The following is a 19,870-nucleotide window of genomic DNA, read 5'->3' on the forward strand; positions in this document are numbered from 1 at the left end:
AAATCCCGATGACAAATTGCTTAATACCATAATACAGATACTATACATATTTGATAAAATAACTCCAAAATACGTTATGTTTCAGTCTTATGACGTTCGTATAAAACATTGTTATATTCTGATTACGTTCCAAAATAAAGCACACCATTCACATCCTGTTAACCCTTCTAAATGCACTGCTGTGTGGCACGGCTGGTACGATACATCTGACAATGTTTACAACTACGATAATTGGTCATTAATTTCAAAGAACCGCTAATTCATTCAAGGTTTTATTTTGAAACCGGAAGTAGTTTCGCCGCTATCGGTTAATCTGCCCACGTAGATAAAACAACGTGCAGGTCAAAGGCGGGCGGATGGTGTCGTGTTTGTCGGTAATCATTGGGGACCCTCGTAGTAAGGACATTGGTGTTGTTTTCTAAATGCTTTTTAAATTTTTTTTTAAGTGTTTAAGTTGCTTGACAGAATGACGACATTGAACCAATGGTACTCCACAAACTGCTGCCTGTGCTGCCATGTCCGCACAGGAACCATCATCCTGGGGGTCTGGTACATGGTGAGCATCACTATCAATATTATTTGACCTATTTCTCTTTATTAAAAACATTGATATATGTAAATATTTTAGGTTATGGCCAAAGGCTAATTTCCGTCGGTATTCCCCTGGCAGGTTGGCGTATACGTACAATCAAACAGTACATATAGATGACTAATGTGTATTAATAATATACTTACTAATTATATACTACCATTTCTAACTAGTTAGCTTCAAAATAGTTAGCTAATAGCAAGCCATGAGCTCACATGCCTATGCACACTTTAGAACAGAGGTCTCAGAAACGCGGCCCGCGGGCCAATTGCGGCCCGCGAGACGTTATTTTGTCGCCTCCACCTTAATATGAAAGTTTAACGTTAGTGCGGCCCGTGAATTTTATATGAATGGTGCTTGACAGCGTTGTGTTATTTGGGTCCAAAATGGCTCTTTCAACGTTCTGGGTTGCCTACCCCTGCATTAGTGGAAAAGCGGAAAATGAGTGAAAGCGACAGAGACGTGCCATGGAGACGAGGGTTTGCTTACGTGCCTGGCTGCAGTCACACCGCGACACCTGTCCGTCGGTAATAACAGTCCCCGATAACCTGGACCAATTCAAACCGTTATTTGTTCATTTTATTGTTTGATTTGCATTGCCTCACACGTTGAACACTACATACATACACATATATATATATATATATATATATATATATATATAATACATATTATACAGTGGGGCAAAAAAGTATTTAGTCAGCCACTGATTGTGCAAGTTCTCCCACTTAAAATGACAGAGTTCTGTAATTTTCATCATAGGTACACTTCAACTGTGAGACAGAATGTGAAAAAAAAATCCAGGAATTCATATTGTAGGAATTTTAAAGATTTTATTTGTAAATTATGGTGGAATATAAGTATTTGGTCAACCATTCAAAGCTCTCACTGATGGAAGGAGGTTTTGGCTCAAAATCTCACGATACATGGCCCCATTCATTCTTTCCTTAACACAGATCAATCGTCCTGTCCCCTTAGCAGAAAAACAGCCCCAAAGCATGATGTTTCCACCCCCATGCTTCGCAGTAGGTAGGGTGTTCTTGAGATGCAACTCAGTATTCTTCCTCTGAATATGACGAGATGAGTTTATACCAAAAAGTTATATTTAGGTTTCATCTGACCACATGACATTCTCCCAATCCTCTGCTGTATCATCCATGTATCCATTTTGGTATAAACTCAACTTGTCCTGTTAGGAGGAAGAAGAATACTGAGTTGCATCCCAAGAACACCACACCTACTGTGAAGCATGGGGGTGGAAACATCATGCTTTGGGGCTGTTTTTCTGCTAAGGGGACATTACGATTGATCCGTGTCAAGGAAAAAATGAATGGGCTCATGTATCGTGAGATTTTGAGCCAAAACCTTCCATCAGTGAGAGCTTTGAATGGTTGACCAAATACTTATTTTCCACCATAATTTACAAATAAATTCTTTAAAATTCCTACAATGTGCATTCCTGGATTTTTTTTTCACATTCTGTCTCTCACAGTTGAAGTGTACCTATGATGAAAATTACAGACCTCTGTCATCATTTTAAGTGGGAGAACTTGCACAATCGGTGGCTGACTAAATACTTTTTTGCCCCACTGTATGTATGTGTGTGTATATGTATGTATATATATATATATATATATATGTATGTATATATATATATATATATATATGTATGTATATATATATATATATATATATATATATATATATATATATATATATATATATATATATATATGCCAGATAGCACTTCCGGGAGCCGTCACTTTTTTGCGCTCGCTATCCTGGTACTTTCCTGGCTATTATCCGCCGACTGCCATGTTGCTGTAGGGAGGAAAAGCGGAACGACACAAATCGCGGAAATAACATTATTCTGCGTGCGTCGGCTAAATATAAACATATTACACAACCCCAAACATGTCTTTTTCAAAGCCTGCAGTGAAGAGAGAGGTTAGTGATGAGCAGAGACAATTCCCCAAAAAAGTGGGAGATGCAATATTTCTTTATTGAGCATGTGGGCACCCCGACATGTCTTATTTGCACAGAGAAAGTTGCGGTGCACAAGGGATACAATTTGAAACGTCATGATACAACTAGACATGCTGAGGAGTGTGCACATTTTTTTTTAAAGAAATCTTTTCTTGCGGCCCGGCCTCACACAGATTCTGCATCCAGTGGCTCCCGAGGTGAATGGAGTTTGAGACCCCTGCTTTAGAATGTTGTTGACGTACAAAATGTATTTGATTTGCCATTTTGTGATTGTAATGGAGAAGGCAAACATGGAAAGATGATGTGTCCCTCCCTATGAATAAATGATGTCTTTGCAGGTAGCAGGTGGATTTAGTTTCAGACTGCCAGACAATTTTCCATTACCACCACCTGATCAGACCAGATAAGATCTTCATGACATGCATGTAGTCATATTATACCAGTGAACTAAACATTGCAAACTTCATTTATTAGATATTTCCATTAGTGTACTCTGGTCAGGGTAGTTTTCTTTGCCGATGACTTCATTGAGTACACCTGTACTGCCAAGTCATTTATTTTTTATTACTGCAAATTCAATGTTGATGTGCATTTGTTAGAAATAAAATGATGGTTATCGTAAGTTGAAAAATATTTGTTTATTCCCACTATTTTCCCTACAATGCGCAATGAGGCAATAAAGTGTGTTGTATCCGATTACTCGATGAATGAAACAAACTGATAGATTACCCAATTACTAAAATGATCAATAAGTGACGCCCGAAGAGTGACGTAAACATTGTATAATGAATAGATGAATAGAAAGTGTATTACAGCTAAAACTGACAAATATAAATTATAGACAAGAGACTTTATCGATAAATCCTTGCAGTCCTCATAAGGTATGTATATATATATATATATATATATATATATATATATATATATATATACAATTATTCAATAAAATTGCTTAATTTGATTAGAAAAAAGCTTCAATTTTTATTCTGTTGCCTTAATTAATCCTTTAATAGGGGTAATTAATAAAAAAATATAAAATGCAGATCACACAGAGTTCCCGGAACTTTAAATATACAGACATTGTTTCCAAAGGGGGGCTTCACGGTGGCAGAGGGGTTAGTGCGTCTGCCTCACAATACGAAGGTCCTGCAGTCCTGGGTTCAAATCCAGGCTCGGGATCTTTCTGTGTGGAGTTTGCATGTTCTCCCCGTGACTGCGTGGGTTCCCTCCGGGTACTCCGGCTTCCTGCCACTTCCAAAGACATGCACCTGGGGATAGGTTGATTGGCAACACTAAATGTGTGTGAATGTGAGTGTGAATGTTGTCTGTCTATCTGTGTTGGCCCTGCGATGAGGTGGCGACTTGTCCAGGGTGTACCCCGCCTTCCGCCTGATTGTAGCTGAGATAGGCACCAGTGCCCCCCGCGACCCCAAAAGGGAATACGCGGTAGAAAAAGGATGGATGGATGTTTCCAAAGGGCCTCTTCAATAGAGTGCAGTTTTAAAAAAAAATATTTTATTAGCGCACGTACGTACAATTTCAGTGTCTATGTGTCTCCATGAGGAAAAAAGAGTGACAATTATGGCAAGCAGAAAAATCTTTGATTATTTCAACTATTTACCCTGAAATACGCATTGAGAATATTAAGGGAATTTTTTTTAATCACGCAATTAATTAAACAAGCTAATCGATTTATAACAAATTTTGACTTTAGATATCCGTTTAATTTTCCTCTTTGTCCTTATACTTGGTAAACATCATATACTTATACTGTACCTTAAAGTGTCTGATATGAGTACACCCTTTGAGTTCTTTACTCCATTATTTAATTCCATTTCAGGGTATGCTAAATTCTTTTAGTACTGTATATGCTCACAAATGTTTTAAATGTCATTATCCTTCTTACTTAAAAATGCTTGTACATTATTGGGAAGCTGGTTGCTTTTAGTTGTTTAGTCAGTAAAATATACACATTTTATATTATCTAGAGGCAGAATGCATAACATTCCAGTATAGATACGCCATTGCACACCCCAAATGTGATAATCATACTGCCTTATTTTTTATTATAGTGAGTTCAGTACATGTAATTTGAAATCCTGACATGTCTCTTTGAGTTTACTTTCTAAACGGCCTGCCTCCTCCTCGGTATTGTTTGTCTTATCTGCCCATATGTCCTGTGTCCCTAAGCTCATCAACGCCGTGGTGTTACTCATCCTGCTCACGGCCCTCGGTGATCCTGAGCAGTACCACCTGACCAGTGCTGAGTTGGCTAATGACTTGGATGTCATGGATGATGCCAGTAAGTAAGCAAATGGTCCAAACAGGACATGTTGTCAAACTGATATGTTACACCTGCCTAATATTATTTTATATGTGTACATACATATAATATACAATCAAAATATTTATCGGTGCATAGTTCATAGTTGGAGCAGGTGTGCACAGAACAACATGGGTCGCAGTGAGAGTCAGAGTTAGCCTTTTTTGTCCTACTTTCCAGGGATTAAGCTGTTCCCTGATCTTTTGCCACTGATTGGCACTACAACACATTTTCTAACCAACCATTGATCAATCAATCAATCAATGTTTACTTATATAGCCCTAAATCACTAGTGTCTCAAAGGGCTGCACAAACCACTACGACATCCTCGGTAGGCCCACATAAGGGCAAGGAAAACTCCCACCTAGTGGGACATCGGTGACAATAATGATCCAGTGGGACGTCGGTGACAATGATGACTATGAGAACCTTGGAGAGGAGGAAAGCAATGGATGTCGAGCGGGTCTAACATGATACTGTGAAAGTTCAATCCACAATGGATCCAACACAGTCGCGAGAGTCCAGTCCAAAGCGGATCCAACACAGCAGCGAGAGTCCCGTTCACAGCGGAGCCAGCAGGAAACCATCCCAAGCGGAGGCGGATCAGCAGCGCAGAGATGTCCACAGCCGATACACAGGCGAGCAGTACATGGCCACCGGATCGGACCGGACCCCCTCCACAAGGGAGAGTGGGACATAGAAGAAAAAGAAAAGAAACGGCAGATCAACTGGTCTAAAAAGGGAGTCTATTTAAAGGCTAGAGTATACAAATGAGTTTTAAGGTGAGACTTAAATGCTTCTACTGAGGTGGCATCTCAAACTGTTACCGGGAGGGCATTCCAGAGTACTGGAGCCCAAAATGAAAAAGCTTATAGCCCGCAGACTTTTTTTGGGCTTTGGGAATCACTAATAAGCCGGAGTCCTTTGAACGCAGATTTCTTGCCGGGACATATGGTACAATACATAAATAAATAAAGAAATAAAAGAAATAAAGATAAATAAAGAAATGAACGTAGGTTTATCACAAATATTTAATGACCAGTTACCTTTTCTATGAACATTGTGAATATCTTGCATATCTTGTAGATGGTTATAGTAGATGGTTGACTGAGTTGATAGTAGGGCAGCAGGTATCGATTTTTAGTAATCCATTGATTAGTTTGATCAATTAATTGAGTAATCAGTTCAAACAAATTGTATAGCCTCAATGCATATTTTAAGGAGGCCAGTTGAAATAAACACCATTTTTTTTTTTTTCTAACAAGTGCACATAATTTTCTTCAGTGTGTACTATAGTGAAGTGAAGTGAATTATATTTATATAGCGCTTTTCTCAAGTGACTCAAAGCGCTTTACATAGTGAAACCCAATATCTAAGTTACATTCAAACCAGTGTGGGTGGCACTGGGAGCAGGTGGGTAAAGTGTCTTGCCCAAGGACACAACGGCAGTGACTAGGATGGCAGAAGCGGGAATCGAACCTGCAACGCTCAAGTTGCTGGCACGGCCACTCTACCAACCGAACTATACCGCCACGGTATAGCTCTATAGACCCTATAGCAAGGGTTCTTAACCTTTTTGACTTCGGGGTCCAACTTTTCCACTACAGAGGGGCCCAGGGCCCACTCTAATATTAAAACTGAATTATTAATTTTACTCTTGATATTAATAATAATCAATATTTATATCTAACTTACTTACATGAAAGTAATATTTAAATAGGGGAATTTTCTAATATTTAACTAAACTGTCAATAAATGTAAGTGCAAATGATAATCCAGCTTCACCACTTAGGCCATATTTTTTGCGCTTTAGAAATTTCTCTTCGACTTCTTTTGTTTGAGTTTTTCATCCATCTACTGCAGGGGTCGGGAACCTTTTTGGCTGAGAGATATTTAAATATTTAAAAATATATTTCCGTAAGAGCCATATAATATTTTTTTTAACACTGAACACAACTAAACGCGTGCATTTTTAAGTAAGACCAACATTTCTAGAGTATAATAGGTCTCTTATTCTTTGTAATAACATTGTTATTCTGAATCTAACTGTGGAGGGGGTGTGGCCTGCGGGCCTGCAGCGACAGGTACGTAGATGGCCCACCTGGACCTTGTTATCTAATCACCTGTCGCTCTGTTATAAGCAGCAGCCAGGAGGAGAGACTGGGTTGGGGCTGGGAAAAACTATTGCTGGAAAGCAACTGAGAGACTTATTGAAAAACAAAACAATATTGTAACCCTGAAACAGGCTCTCATGTCGGTGCTTGGGGGTCTGAAGAACCCCCAGGAGGGCAAGCCCCACACTAACCAATAATAAATAAATAACTTCTTACCATTAACGCAACTTCTTGAACAGGTGCGGTAGAAAACAGATGGATGAATTAAAAATGCATGAGAATGTTTTGTATTTTGAACATTATTTTTAACACTGTGATTACAAGTGGAATTATTCATTACTCATCGTGTTAAGCAACGTCAGCTCAGATTTATCAGAGAGCCAGATGCAGTCATCAAAAGAGCCATAGGTACAACCAAGAATCACCTAAATAACATTTTATACACTTTGTTACTGTTCAAACTTTGTGTAATGTTACAGTGGCCAAAAATATTAAATATACTTGTTAAAGGTGCTATATGTAATAATGTGGCCAGAAATGGTACTGCAATCACAGTCAAAATTCTGTACTCCGCACTCCCTGACTGAGGTTGCCAGATACGCAGCCAATCGACTGGGCTACTCCAAGGAACTTCAAATTTCCACTGCCTCTTACTAGGGGTTGAGGTGCTGGGACCATAATCGCCTAATAGACAAGCTTGTTGTCAATAATAAATCTCTAACCAACACATTTTACACAGAAGTTAGGCTAATTACAGGAAGAAGTACGTCATGCGTGCATACAACATCACAACAAATGGCAATTATATGATTGTTGTCAGTACTATCAGAAAACAAAGAATATCTCCAACTACAACCAACACTAGCAATGTTTGAACTGGTGAAAATAAGTAGAGCATGCTTAGCAGCCTAATGTATGCCCAAAACTAAAGAGGAGACATTTTACCAAGATATGCCTATAGGCGACACAAATTACAATTATTTTCTTATGTAATTTGGCTGTCTCAATACGTTTTTACATTGCCAATGTTGGAACCCATTTCCTCAGCGTATCAGCAATATTGAGAACGAAATAGGCTCTAACACTACCCATATCCACATAGGTTTTATTTGTCGAAAATATATTTTGCCCTGTCAGTTCGATGACGGATATATTTCCCCCGTTAGCCTGTATGTTGATGTGTCATTGACTGGAATAGCATGCTAAGCACTAGGCTAGGAGCACCATCAAAGCATTTGTTGCACGAACATACTAGCTTTGTCAGACAAGATCATAGACTGTATTGGACAATATAGTTTACATATGAAATGTCCTTTTCCATTTATTACGAGTAATAGGAAAACCTATCAAGGAGGAAATTAGCAAGTTTGGCGTGAGATGGAAAAATGTTCTCTGCCTTCAATCGTCTCCATCTTTTAAAGGCATACAAATTCTCGTTTTGTTCCTGGCTTTGTCATGAACAAGTTGAGAATCGTAACAACGCCTTTTAGATATACTAAGGTCTGACATGTTTAGTAACTTCACCAGTGGCAGTAACTAGACAAAGATGGCAGTGCGTAACAAACAACCTGGATGTGACGTGGACCCCGACTTAAAACAAGTTGAAAAACGTATTCGGGTGTTACCATTTAGTGGTCAATTGTACGGAATATGTACTATACTGTGCAATCTACTAATAAAAGTTTCAATCAATTCAATCAAAAAAACACTCACCGACTCTCTAATTGGTCAAACGGTAGAGGGGTGGACATCGAAATGAAAATAATAATATTTCGGGGCTGAAAATCTAATTTTGAAATGAGCATATCCCAGCTGAACTACTGTTATCAGTTATAGAGGTATTCGAAAAGAAAATTATTTATTAATACCTTTTGACATATTAGGGACATTTAATGATGACTTGCCATGAAATTATTTCATATGGGTCCTTTAAGTAAAACCTCTGCCTTGTTTTTAATTAATACTTGGGCCTGCTACAGTATTGTATTGTAATGTGTGTCATTATGGTGGTACTTGGAGAGCCAAGGGTTTTCTGAGGTGGTACTTGGTGAAACAAGTTTGAGAACCACTGCAATAGTAATGATCACCTATCTCTGATGTGTCATCATTCTCCATAAAGTACGTGATTTGTTTGCTGAAGATTTTTGGATTCCTTCTTTGTCTTCCAGGTAAAGCTAATATAAACATTAAAGCTGTTCTTTAATACATTTGCCTGTTGTCTTTTTTAGTCCTATTCATCTTTTGTCCTCTGTTGGAAGGAGAACGTAATGACGATCTTAATATGCAATACTTGTTTTATATCAGATGTGTGATATTGCAGTCTTTTTCATCTTACACACAGTTTACAGGCTTCCAACATTCCCACTCAGCAGCCCTCTTCTCGTGCAGTTTAAGTCCTTTGCATTTTCTACCAAATATTTTGATGAAGTTCTTTGGGAATTCAAAGGACTGTCTCTTATTGTGGTTTTCAGGAAAGACAATAGTTTGTCCAGTTGTTTGGGTGTTTTTGGCTCATCCTAAAAATGATTGTCTTTTCTTTTCTATTGTGTGGTTTATTCACTTCACCAGGATCTTCTAAATCTGCTTTTTTATAAGACGTTTATTGACATGTCTTGGATGTTCTCGTTTTACAGGCGTAGACTCTGTAGGACTCTGAAATGTTACAGTACTCTCTTAAAATTGTGCCTTGTCTTTCTGTCTTAGACATGTGCATCGCCTCATCCATCTCCCTGCTGATGATACTCATATGTGGGATGGCAACATATGGTGCATACAAGGTCAACTAAATATTGTTTTTTTATTAGTTTGCTGTGCTTTTGCACAACTTCACGCTTCTTATTGAAAAACAATGGGACATAATTGGAGTATCACTCTATCTAATTCCTAAGTGAGGGATGTTCCAATCAGCGTTTTATGCTGCTTATTCCAATGAGTGAGATTGGCTGATATCAACACAATACAAATCACATGTATTAACTATAAATGTAATTATGGTGAGTGCTATTGACAATTTAACACAATCAACCCAATAATTAAACTAATTCCTTATTCTCTTCATTACATGCAATTGTTTGATCCAAACAAAGTCTATAATACACAATACTAATACGAACTACTAATTTCAATCTTTTGCCCTCCCAAGTCGTCCTGTGTCCAGGGAATCCTTTCCTGAGTGTTTAAAATTGAACAAAAACGACCAAAAGATTATTTTGAGAAAATAAAAATATCAATGCACCAACTCTGGTGTCGTACATATAAGGATACTACCTTTGTTATCGACACTACCAATTTATGGATTGATCTGTCCTCTTGTACTGACTGTGACAATGCAGACACCAACAATTGTTGTTATATTATCCTAAATGATAAATAAATGGGTTGTACTTGTATAGCGCTTTTCTACCTTCAAGGTACTCAAAGCGCTTTGACACTACTTCCACATTTACCCATTCACACACACATTCACACACTGATGGAGGGAGCTGCCATGCAAGGCGCCAACCAGCACCCATCAGGAGCAAGGGTGAAGTGTCTTGCTCAGGACACAACGGACGTGACGAGGTTGGTACTAGGTGGGATTTGAACCAGGGACCCTCGGGTTGCGCACGGCGCACAAATCCTCTCTCTAACTCTTGTTAATCTCCTCAGAAAAGTAATTTCATGTTGATAACTGATCACTTTCTGCTTAAACTTGTTTCCATCTACACTTCTAAAACTTTACCAAGCATCTCTTTATTGGTGTTGTTTAAAGCTTACTTAGCTATTAGCATGCCTGCTTCTGGCTTGCTCTAGATCTGTAACATGTTCATCCTTGTCCTCCAGTGATAATAGTACTTAGAATACTACGAAGTGCAGTTTATTTTCCGCAATGGAGGTGATTATTATTCAATCCAATCCAATCCACTTTATTTATATAGCACATTTAAACAACAATAATGTTTCCAAAGTGCTGCACAGCCATGTTAAAAACAATATTATGCTCCACCAATGACTGAATAAAACAAAAAATGAATAAAAATAAAACCAATAAAAACAAACAATATAAAAACAAATATGATTAAAAACTATTTTAAAGGGTAAAATCAATTAAAACAGTAAAATAAAAATAAAAGTGTATAAAAAACACAGAGGACAACAGAGGACAGAGGACCACACAACTCACGTAGTGTTAAAAGCCAAAGAATAAAAGTGAGTCTTAAGACGAGACTTAAAACACTCCACTGTGGAAGCAGTTTGAACATGGAGGGGCAGAGTGTTCCAGAGCTTAGGGCCGACCACAGAGAAGGCCCTGTCTCCACTGGTCTTAAGTCTGGTCTTGGGCACCACGAGCTGGAGCTGGCTTTCGGACCTCAGAGCGCACGCAGGGATGTAAATTTGGATGAGGTCCGAGATATATTATCAGATATATTATCAGCTAACAGGAGAGGCTTCACACCAGCACTTAAATTATCTGATAGCTTGACAGCCAAGGCACTTAAAATAGTGTCAGGCAGGAGGGTTGGGTGTTTGTGATCAATATTAAACAGCAATAATTGGCAATAGCGATAATATTTTTTTTCACAAAAATCAGCCAATACTGATCCCTAATCCCTACTACACTTTTACAGTATTGTGATTGGTTTAGGCTTCAGTCAAATGTAGGGCTGCCAACCGTCCCTTGAAAAATGGAATCGTTCCGTATTTAGTAAAGTACGCGTCTCTTATCATCTGTAAAGGGACGCACTTTGTCCCGTATTACCGTGTAAATCAAAACAGTCTTTGAAATGTCAATCGAATTATTGCATGACAAGGCGCTTTTATTTCCCATTTAACGGTAAAACTGCAGCATGGGACCAATGACCTGACAGGACCCTCACACATGGCCATTACAGAGGAGAACAGGAAGTCAACACACTAGTCAAATGAAAGCTGCATATTCACTGACTTCTGATATATTTAGAACTTTTTATTGATTATTTGCACAGTACATTTATTTAATCGAATGACTAATTGTTAGAGGTTTTGTTATTTTATGCTGTCCCCGTATCTAAAATGTAAACAATCTCTTTCAGTTGCATGCTGCCTGGATCATACCGTTTTTCTGCTATCAGATCTTCGACTTTGCACTCAACACCCTTGTTGCTGTGAGCATTGTGGTCTATCCAAATACGATACAGGATTACCTGCAGCAATTGGTAAGAAACCTACATATTCAGTCACAGCCTGGTGTTATGTTTTAAGGTGTGTGTACATCTTTTATGGATACGGTCAAGTATAGTGCTCTAATATACTGTACTTCATGTACACTTTCTACACACCCCTTTTGCAGCCTGACAATTTTCCCTACAAAGAGGACATTTCAGCTCTCAGTAACGTGTGTTTGGTCCTCGTCGTGCTGCTCTTCATCAGCTGTATTTTGGCCTTCAAGGTATGTACTCTTCCATGTTTGTGGAGCAACACTATCAATATTTTTTTTTCATTTTTCATTTATTTATTGATTTCAGGCAATGACATAAAAAAATACAAAGTTGACAACACATAATAATATGAACTAATATAATGCAAACTTTAATGTACAGTATGTAAGCATGATTGTCCAGTTTTGCCTGAAAGGGAGTGGGAAGAACATACATTATTGAATCCCACCCCCAGTTTTCCATTCAGTGATTATTCCATTGAGTTTCACTGTTACTTTGTTTAAGGATTATAATACAAATGTTGTATCATAGTGGGATTACCACAGGTAACAATAATTATTACACTGTAACAATAATCTGTATCAACAATGTGGGAAGAATGAATATAACAACAATGGTGATAGACAACATAGCAACAATGGTAAGGAAACATTGAGCACATGTTAACACTTTGAGACAGAGTACAACAGCAGGTCAAATTAAAGACGCTCATCTCTATATTTGAGCCGGACTCGATGTTTGTATAATAGTTTAAATCGATTAATGATTTGGCATTGCTTGTGTTGTAAGTCTAGTTTGTTCCATAGTTTTACTCCGTATACAAACACACAAAAATGTTTACGAGTGATTTGAGCTCTTGGCAACGAGAAATATATTCATTATAATTTACATTACTGTATTAACATGATGCATAAATATTCATGCAAAACAGTTTAAGATCCTTTTTTCTGGCTTGTAGAGTTGATGTGTTGTCGGATAGGTATTTTTCCGAATTGCAAATTTTCACACAAACTATGGATTTACAGTACAGTGCAACAGTCAGATGTGAACAGAAACATACTACTTTGATGGTGTTAACGGAGTGCATATTGCCACACTGTACATAATCATTTTAATGCTGTCATTTTACACCAGGCTTACCTGATCGCATGCGTGTGGAGCTGCTACAGATACGTGTGCAGCCGCGGCACTGCACAAATCCTACTTTATGTCACAACCGATGACACCACGGTAAGACACAATTTTACAAACGCCGCTATGTACGTGCACTGTAAACTACAAACACAATTATTAACATTTTGTTCGATGGACACCTGGTCCACAAGGCCAATTAAAACTCCACATCAGTATGGTATATTTAGAGCAGGGGTGTCCAAACCACGACCATTTTCAATTTAGCCCACGAGACACGGCACGTGTGCAATTTTAATAAACAACATGGCCTTGCGAGAAGTTTTCATATTAAATTAAGGAGCCTTATGTAATAATTTCATGTCAAGTCATCATTAAATGGCCCTGCTATGTCAAAAGGCATTAATAAATCATTTTTTTTCGAATACCTCTATGACTCATAACAGTAGTTCAGCCGGGATATGCGTATTTAAAAATTTGATTTACAGCCCCGAAATCTTGTGATTGTTTTCATTTCGATGTCCCGCCCTCCTCCGTTTGACCAATTAGAAAGTCAGTGAGTATGTCACATCCAGGTTGCCAGTCACGCACCGCCATCTTCGTCTTGTCTGGCTACTGCCACTGGTAAAGTTACTAAACATGTCAGACCTACTAAATCCAAAAGGCGTCATTACGGTTCTCAACTTGTTCATGACAAAGCCAGGAACAAAACAAGGATTTGTATCGAGGATGTCTTTGAAAGAAGGAGACGATTGAAGGCGGCGAAGATGTTTTCATCTGACGCTAAACTTGCTAATTTCCTCCTCGATAGGTAAGTCGGGCATTTAAGTTTTCTTATTACTTGTAATAAATGGAAATGGACATTTATTTTGTAAACTGTATTGTCCAATACAGTCTATGATCTTTTCTAACAAAGCTAGAATGTTCGCACAACGAATGCTTAGTGTGTGATGGTGTGTAGCTCCTCGTGTAATGCCTAGCATGCTAGCCCGGACAATGATACATCGACATATAGGCTAACGGGGAAAATATATGCACGTTAGCCTGTATGTCGATGCGTATTCCAACTGACAGGGCAAAATGAATTATCGCCAAATAAAACCTATGTGGATATTGGTAGTGTCAGTGGCTATTTGGTTGTCAATTTGCTGATACGCTGAGGAAATGGGTTCCAACATTAGCACGGCTGTCATCATGGCAATGTGAAACGTAATGAGACAGCCAAATCACATGATAAAATAATTACTCATTTGTGTAGCCTATAGGCATACCTTGGTAAAATGTCTCCTCTTTAGTTTGGGCGTACATTAGGCTGCTAAGCATACTCTACTTATTTTCACCAGTATAACCATTGCTAGCGTTGGTTGTAGTTTGTTTAAGTATTTGTTTTCTGATAGTATTGACAATAACCATATGATTGCCATTTGTTGTGATCTTGTACGCAGGCATGACATACTTCTTCCTGAAAATAGCCTAAATGCTGTGTAAAATTTGTTGGTTAGAGATTTGTTATTGACAAGACTTGTCTATTATGGTCACAGCCCCTCTACCCCTAGTTAGAGAAAGTGGAAGTTTCTTGGAGTAGCCCAGTTGTTCGAGCTGGATTCGGCTGCGTATCTGGCAACCTCAGTCAGGGAGAGAGAAAGGAGACTACAAAATCTTGACTGTGATTGCAGTACCATTTCTGACCACATTATTACATATGGCACCTTTTAAGTAGCCAGGAGTCTGACAGGTGGCAATTTGTCACCATCTTGCGGTCAATGGGAGAATCTCTGGTCAGTGACCATGATTTGTACTTCCATCACAAGCACAGCAGTTATTTGTATGATACAATCCAAACAACATTTCCTAGTCATGGTGCAGGAAAAAAAAAATCAACCAGCACAAAAAGTTAAGACACATGTTCACACATAACACAAATTGCTCACTGAACTTTTTGGATATAATAAAAAAAATGTCCCATCACCATATTTTTAAAAAAAATTGAACCCATTTAAACTAGGGATGCACCGATTATTCGGTAACCGAATATATTCGGCCGAATATGGCAAAAAAAGCCACATTCGGCCTTCGGTGGAATGAGTTAAAAACAAGGCCGAATAGTGGCGTGTGACGGAATTTTTTGACGCGGTGACGCAATCAACCAACGTGCAGTGACGCGGTGACGTTGGGATATGTTGTGTACCTGTATAAGTGTATGAGGTTACAAGCACACACTTATTGAGATTTAGTGGGGCCTCTGTTTACATTATTAGCCTGTTGTGTAGGCTACCTGTATAAGTGTAAGAGGTTACAAGCACACACTTAATTGAGATTTGCTTGAGCCTTCTGTTTACATTATTAGCATATCTACTGTGGCTAAGCAGACTTTTGCCAAAAGGACAATAATTCATTTGTTGTTGGTTTATCCACTTTAATGCACTTTATTTTTTTTTGGAATGCATATTTTGTTTGAAGGCCTAATATAAATTAAAAACTTAGTGCTTTTTTTGAAAAGCAAAGGCTATTGAATTATTAAAAAAATGTCAATATTCAATAAAAATGTTCTTTATTTGAAAAACATGTCTAAATATTTATTCTAGGCTATTTATGCAATATAAAAAAAATTGTGAAAAACTGCATTCATTATTCGGTATTCGGCCAAGCGTTTAAATTTTATTCGGCTTCGGCTTCTGCCGCAAATTTTCATTTCGGTGCATCCTTAATTTAAACCTATTGCAAGGCATAATATGAAAAATGCTCTCTTGACACTTATATATGTTTAACTTTTAGCTGCTAGATATTTCTAATTGATTACAAATATTTAAAGAGGTTGTCACGGAAGTATGCAAGATAGGAGTTGAACTTTCATATACTCTTAATATTAAATTATAATAATTGTTAATTATGTATCCATTATATTATTGTAATATGTAAATGCAATATGCTCAGCTTCCCTCAGCGGTTACGTACAATAATAAAACATTTTCTGTGGATCTGATGCCATAATACTATGATGGTGTGTCCTCATAGTATGATACTGTGATGTATCATAGTGTCATGTCATCTTAGTATAAAACAGTGATTATATGATAATATGTATGTTCTTACTTTTATAGCAGAGCTTCTCCAATATTTTATGTTAACCCCTCCCCAGGAAGAAGAAAATATTTTGTGCCCCCTCACTCTCCACCGTGACTATAAATAGTGTAATTTGTCTAAAAAATTGTTACAAGTATACCTCTGCATAACATTTTAAACTTATTAACATTAAAGTAAGCAACACAGCGGTCGTTCCTCGTCTCCCAGGGTGCTTACAATGAAGCCAAGTGCAACATACGCTTCATTATATTCTGGTACGGCAAAAAAAAGCATCTTCCCCTGGTCTCGCACCACTCCACCCCCAGGGGGCCCCATCCACCCTTTGAGAAGGGCTGCTATTATAGTAACATAAAGGCAGTTGCTATGATCATATGATGCTTTGACTGATAGTATGATGTTATAATAGTCATACTGCGATGGTATGATAGTATGATACTATGAGGCTTTAATACTGTAATAGTATGAAACTGATATTAAGATAGTATAATACGATAATGATCTGATATCAAGATAACTATTATGATACTGTGATACTGTTATTTTACGATGTTATCATACTAAACTATTATAGTATGACACTAAAATAGTATGATACCATGATGATGCACCTGGGGATAGGTTGATTGGCAACACTAAATTGGCCCTAGTGTGTGAATGTGAGTGTGAATGTTGTCTGTCTATCTGTGTTGGCCCTGCGATGAGGTGGCGATTTGTCCAGGGTGTACGCCGCCTTCCGACCGAATGCAGTTGGGATAGGCTCCACCACCCCCAAGACCCTGAGAAGGACAAACGGTAGAAAATGGATAGATGGATGGACTATGATGATATGATAGCGTTGCTATGATAGTATGATACTAACATAGAATGATCCATCCATCCATTTTCCACCGCTTATTCCCTTTACGGTCTATCTCAGTTACAATTGGGCGGAAGGATGCGTACACCCTGGACAAGTGGCCACCTCATCGCAGGGCCAACATAGAATGATATGAGACTATAATACAATGTTACTATAATAGTATCATACTGTGATAGTGTGATACTATAATAGTGTGATACTGTGATATTGTGATGCTACAAAAGCATGCTTTGATAGTGCGATACTGTAATACCATGATGCTGTGATAGTATGATACTACTGTATAATAGGGTGATACTATGATGCTGTGATACCATGACTGATATTGTGATATTATGACTGTATGACACTATGGTAGTGTATTACTATACACTACTACAGTGGTTCTCAAATGGGGGTACGTGTACCCCTGGGGGTACTTGAAGGTATGCCAAGGGGTACGTGAGATTGTTTTAAGTATTCTAAAAATAGCAACAATTCAAAAATCCCTTTATAAATATAATTATTGGCAACACTAAATGGTCCCTAGTGTGTGAATGTGAGTGTGAATGTTGTCTGTCCATCTGTGTTGGCCCTGCGATGAGGTGGCGACTTGTCCAGGGTGTACCCTGCCTTCCGCCCGATTGTAGCTGAGATAGGCGCCAGCGCCCCCCGCGACCCCGAAAGGGAATAAGCGGTAGAAAATGGATGGATGGAATAATACTTCAACAAAATATGAATGTAAGTTCATAAACTGTGAAAAGAAATACAACAATGCAATATTCAGTGTTGACAGCTAGATTTTTTGTGGATTTGTTCCATAAATATTGATGTTAAAGATTTCTTTTTTTGTGAAGAAATGTTTAGAATAAAGTTCATGAATCCAGATGGATCTCTATTACAATCCCCAAAGAGGGCACTTTAAGTTGATGATTACTTTTATGGGTAGAAATCTTTATTTATAATTGAATCACTTGTTTATTTTTCAACAAGTTTTTAGTTATTTTTATATCTTTTTTTACAAACAGTTAAAAAAAGACCACTACAAATGAGCGATACTTTGCACTGTTATACAATTTAATAAATCAGAAACTGATGACATAGTTCTGTATTTTACTTTTTTATCTCTTTTTTTCAACCAAAAATCCTTTGCTCTGATTAGGGGGTACTTGAATTAAAAAAAATGTTCACAGGAGGTACATCACTGAAAAAAGGTTGAGAACCACTGCTCTACTATACTGATGCTAACATGGTATAATACTATGATACCATGATATTATGACGAGCTAATTAGGAGCAGAGCTGACCGAGATATTGATGTCTTCATGTACAGCTAATATGATCTAATCTAATTACACTGGCAAGTCAGAGGGAGTTCATTATTTGAGGTCCATAAACTCCTTATGAGATTAGAATTCCAAATGAAACGTTTCATTGTTTGACACTTCAACGTGTCGTTCTTTGTTGGGTCATTGGTCAGACATAATGACAATGTTGCTTTGGACTGCACGTTGGCTCACATAAAGCAAACAGTTTTCATTTAAAGGCTCTGTCTCCGTCTGCTTTCCCTCATGTACAGGTGCTCTTTCCTCCTTATGACAACAGCGTGGATGTTCCGACTAAACAGGGCACTCCTCAGTCCTCCTCCACAATGACCGCATGAGTACATTCCCAAGAACCCTCGGTAGGAAGTCATTTTACAATCCACGTCTGCACCTCACTGCCTCTTTAAGCATTCGGTAACACATTTTCTATGAAGAGCCGTCACACACCATCAATGTGTACGTCGTAGGGGTGTGACAATACTCTCATTTCACGAGACGATGCATGATATCGCAATCGCGAGACAAGGCTATAACATAATTTTCAAGCAGGGGCCCATGCAGGGTGGTAGAGTTGTGACAATTCTTAGGGACCCTGATTGGCTGGTGTTGAGGGGGCTTATGGGGAAATGCAGGTGCACATGACCCATGCATGAACTTATAACTTGTTTTCACTACTAAAACCTAAAATGAAAAATCATAGAAAGTTAAAGAAAACACAGTAATCTTTTTTGAGGAGCTCAACGGCGTCTTCTGCATCTCTGATATCGCAGCTGTCAAGTGTGTCACTGATTCGTCTGTATCGTATTATCTCTGGGCTGCTGTAGATTGCTGGATTGCTTCTTCTGCTGGCAAAAGCAATCTAGTGTGTTAAGAGTGTTTTTCCGTCAACTTTTGGCATCCATTATTGACAGTTTAGCGGTTTATGCTTGGCGTAGACATGGAGCGTTGGTTTGAAGGAGAGCAGAAGCTAGCTCTGTTTGCTAGCTTTCAGTTTTTAGTGTGCACAAAGTACTTAACATGTAGTTCCAATCACTCACGCGCGGCCAGGCAAATATATTTCTATTAAAAAAACAACCTTCTGATTATCTTCTCCCCTCTTTTCCTATGAGGAGAAATGTTGTCCCATTTTTTTCTGGTGAGATTTCGTGACACAAGAGCTTGTCACATCCCTAATAATACATTGTGTAATGGACTTGTGACCTTCTTCGGGACGGCGTGGCAAAGATGGTAGAGTAGCTGTGCCGGCAATTTGAGCGTTACTGGTTCAATCCCCACCTTCTACCATCCTAGTCACGTCTGTTGT

At 38.3% G+C, this 19,870-nt stretch overlaps 1 protein-coding gene across 2 annotated transcripts in view; it reads left to right on the forward strand.

Moving 5' to 3' along the window:
* The first annotated feature begins 305 nt into the window (after window positions 1-305).
* LOC133562368 (lysosomal-associated transmembrane protein 4B-like) overlaps window positions 306-19,870 on the forward strand; it is a 24,595-nt gene continuing 5,030 nt past the window's right edge. The window contains exons 1-7 of one of the 2 annotated variants that reach the window (XM_061916520.1): window positions 306-556; window positions 4,766-4,877; window positions 9,716-9,789; window positions 12,064-12,186; window positions 12,321-12,419; window positions 13,324-13,419; window positions 18,822-18,926. In XM_061916520.1, coding sequence (XP_061772504.1) covers window positions 467-556; window positions 4,766-4,877; window positions 9,716-9,789; window positions 12,064-12,186; window positions 12,321-12,419; window positions 13,324-13,419; window positions 18,822-18,905 — 678 coding nt within the window. In that variant the 5' untranslated portion in view covers window positions 306-466 and the 3' untranslated portion in view covers window positions 18,906-18,926. Of the gene's footprint in view, window positions 557-4,765; window positions 4,878-9,715; window positions 9,790-12,063; window positions 12,187-12,320; window positions 12,420-13,323; window positions 13,420-18,821 lie in introns of both variants that reach the window. The other variant, XM_061916519.1, reaches the window with a different exon arrangement.

The sequence above is a fragment of the Nerophis ophidion genome, linkage group LG11, assembly GCF_033978795.1.
Source record: "Nerophis ophidion isolate RoL-2023_Sa linkage group LG11, RoL_Noph_v1.0, whole genome shotgun sequence".
Lineage (NCBI taxonomy): Eukaryota > Metazoa > Chordata > Actinopteri > Syngnathiformes > Syngnathidae > Nerophis > Nerophis ophidion.